This window comes from Oryzias melastigma, linkage group LG11 (genome assembly GCF_002922805.2).
Source record: "Oryzias melastigma strain HK-1 linkage group LG11, ASM292280v2, whole genome shotgun sequence".
Lineage (NCBI taxonomy): Eukaryota > Metazoa > Chordata > Actinopteri > Beloniformes > Adrianichthyidae > Oryzias > Oryzias melastigma.
Genome location: NC_050522.1, coordinates 26,400,794 through 26,404,221, shown reverse-complemented (window position 1 = coordinate 26,404,221; position 3,428 = coordinate 26,400,794). Strand labels below are relative to the sequence as shown.

Genomic DNA, 3,428 nt, shown 5'->3' with positions numbered 1-3,428 from the left:
AGAATAGATCCACTAATATCAGAATAGATCCACTAACAACAGAGTAGATCCACTAACATCAGAGTAGATCCACTAACAGCATCTCAGATTTCCTTACCATCTGCAGCCACATGTTAGACGTCAACACCTGGTTCTTCTCGTCCTGAAACACATTTCACATCAATCAGCTGAATTCCCTCCAATTATCTTCATTTTGGAGGATAACATAGAAATCAATGCTTCATAGATGTCAGCATGGATCAGCTGCTGCGTCTGTGATGATCAGCTTCACCTACCACATCCATGATCTGGATCAGACTGAGGGTGAAGTGGACGGTCAGCGTGTGCGAGTCGTTGGCCACCGGCCTCTCCATCCGGTTGTAGTCCTTCAGGAGGGTCTTCAGCAGGTTCCTCTGGTGCGGACCCTGCAGCGACACTGAGGAGGGAGAAGGAGTTTCAGTCCAGAAAACCACAGTAACGTCCAATTTATCCTCCTTATCTGGAAGCAAAAGTCCAGCTCCTTTTTTAAATCTAACACATCATCAAACCTGCAGGGAAATCAATAAACATGAGACGGAAATCCAAGAGAGCTTGAAGAACATTGAGTAATCAAATAGAAATAGAGGGAAACCATGTCAGGGCGAAAGCAAGTCATCTATAATCAAGGAGGTTTGGAGCGTCTCCAGACATCAGGATGTTTTCTGGATCGGAAGTTTCCCAGATTTGCTGCTCAGTTGTTAGAAATGAGTATGAAAATGTGGATTTTCTGTCTGAGAAAGTGTCTCCTCACGGAGATGGAGCGGAAAGCTGGAGAAAAGCAGAATTTACAGCGACTCAGGAAGAGACTTTCCGCTCTCGACAGCATTCTTCAAAGCTCGTCTGGATGCCAGGAAAAGCCGGCGTGCGTTCAGAAGTCACTGCAGCAGCTGCCACCTTCTCGCCTTTTATGCTGCTCGCTGTTTGATCTACAACTTCCCCCAAACCCCAGACTGAACTCCGTTTCTGCGCTGGAAGGGAAAGTTCCTCAGCTGGATGCAGCAACACGTCCACGGCGCCAGAAGAGAAGAGCTGAGACGAGCAGCTTTCTGATGCAGCCAGAGAGGAGGTGATGGCGAGCGACGGCGAGCGACGGCGAGGGACGGCTCCGTCTGCCGTGTGGGACAGACGGCTCTGCCTGTTGTGCTTCCTCACAAACAAGAGGAGCTGAAATAGCAAACAGGTGAGCTAGAATCCCACTTTCCCTCCTCCTCACTTTGAGTCTGGATGTGCTGCACAAGCGCAGCATCAGGACCGACTCCAGCTCCGGGATTCCTGTCGGAGGAAACTACTGCGGCCGGGAAACGGATGAGGAGAGGGATGCAGGTGGGCTCACCGTGGATCAGAGCGGAGAATCCAGAGAGCAGCAGAGCCAGCGAGCGCCACATCCTGGTGATGAGCTGCCGGAGGAGGAGAGGAGGAAACGCTCCAGATGTGGCAGGAAGGCGAGGAGGAGGGATGGAGAGAAGAGAGGAGAGGGAGAGCGGACTCCGGCTGCTGCGAGAAATCCTCCGCTCTCCTTCCAGTCGGCATCGGAGGAAATGAGCGTGTGCTGGATGGGAGGAGGGGGAGGGGGAGGAGGGGACGTGAGCTTTCTCTCTGGGAGGTGGGCCCAAAATGGAGAGCATGAGAAATGTCAATGGAGGGAGAGTTGAGATCGAGGAAAGAGAGCTTCTCATTGGTCAACCCGATGAAAACACTCAGAGGTGTTGTTTGTTTTTCACTCAAAGCAACAAAACTCACAACAATAAGAAGAAAAAAGATGTTTTCATCTAAATCGTGTCAAAGTCAAGGCCCGGGGGCCGGATCCGGCCCTCTTGGTAATTCTATCCGGCCCTCCAGATCATTTTATTTTATTGTTATTAATGACCTGATGTTATCTTGTGCTCATTCTAACTTATTTTGACAAAATATGTATTTTATGGAGAGTAACATATTGAAAGTTATTTAAGGTTTAAGTTGATTTATTCTGGAATAATATTCCTGCCTTTTTATTATTCATAATTATGTTTAAAAGTTACAGTCTTAGAGTTTTAAAAATTGTCATTCAGCTAGATTTTTAAACTATTTTGGCATTTACTAAAATTTGTTAGGCTGTTTTGGAGTTTAGCTAATATTTCAGCTACATGCTAGCTGTTTTGGCTAACCTAACCTTTTATTTTTACGTTTTTAGGCTGTTTTGGAATCTGGCTAATATTTATGCGCTAGCTGTTTAGGCTAAATCAGGCTTTTTTTTTTGTTCTTTAGGCTATTTTTAAGTTTTGTTATTTTTTCAGCTACATGCTAGCTGTTTTGGCTAACCTATTTTTTTTTAGTGTTTTAGGCTAATTTGGTATTTAGCTATTTTAGCTGGCTATCATCTTTAGCATGTTCAGCTTTTTGCTTCAGTGTTTTCAGCTACCAGTTTCAGTATTTTCAGCTATCAGCTTCAGTGTTTTCAGTTATCAGCTTCAGTGTTTTCAGTTATCAGCTTCAGCGTTTTTAGCTATCAGTTTCAGTATTTTCAGCTATCAGCTTCAGTGTTTTCAGCTTCAGCGTTTTCAGGTATCAGCTTCAGTGTTTTCAGCTATCAGCTTCAGCGTTTTCAGTTATCAGCTTCAGCGTTTTAAGCTATCAGTTTTAGCATTTTTAGCTATCAGCTATAGGATCTTTAGCTATCAGCTTCAGCGTTTTCAGGTATCAGCTTCAGCGTTTTCAGCTATCAGCTTCAGCGTTTTCAGCTATCAGCTTCAGCGTTTTCAGGTATCAGCTTCAGCGTTTTCAGCTATCAGCTTCAGCGTTTTCAGCTATCAGTTTTAGCATCTTCAGGGGCTAAATTCAGCTTCCAGCATTCACACTAGCATTATTGCAGGTGATGCTATATATCTAGTTCATAATTATGTTAAAAAGTTACAGTTTTACAGTTTAAAAACATAGTTTTAAAGTTCTATAAATGTTGATCCTGTTGGGCTGTGATCTTAAATGTGTTTTGGGTTTTAGCTCCCCGTTTGATCGAGTTTGACTCTCCTGATTTAAATACTGTTTATCAGCCTGTTTACTTCCTGCTGTGTGTACAGGAATGACTCCTCGTACAAAGTTTCCTCATTTTCATGCAAATGTAGGTTCAGTTTGTGGATGCGCCCCCCCCTCGTGGCGTCGGCCTTGATTCAGATGGATCCCGGCCCCTCCGAGAAAGTGCTGGTCTGTGTGCGTAGTTAAACTGTGCTGCTCATTTGTCCGGTGAAATGCTGATGTCAGGGCAGCGGCAGCGAGAACGGGAGGAGGTGGGGGGGTAAAGAAAGGCTCGGACTGTATAATAGATTACCCCATTACTTCCTCTGTCCTTCGGAATTGCCCCCCTCGCAGGAAGCCCGTCACACGGGGGGGGGGTGCTCCGGATTCATGCTCGGATGGATACCCAGTGGTACCCAGAG

General features: G+C 45.5%; 1 protein-coding gene across 1 annotated transcript in view; it reads right to left on the bottom strand.

The window, feature by feature from the left end:
- chrna11 (cholinergic receptor, nicotinic, alpha 11) overlaps positions 1–1,803 on the bottom strand; it is a 15,261-nt gene extending 13,458 nt beyond the window's left edge. The window contains exons 1-3 of the mRNA XM_024298293.2: positions 1,352–1,803; positions 276–415; positions 98–142 (exon numbers count right to left, since the gene is read on the bottom strand). Of these exons, the coding sequence (XP_024154061.1) occupies positions 98–142; positions 276–415; positions 1,352–1,694 (528 nt within the window). The 5' untranslated portion in view covers positions 1,695–1,803. The remainder of the gene's footprint in view (positions 1–97; positions 143–275; positions 416–1,351) is intronic.
- Positions 1,804–3,428: the final 1,625 nt, after the last annotated feature.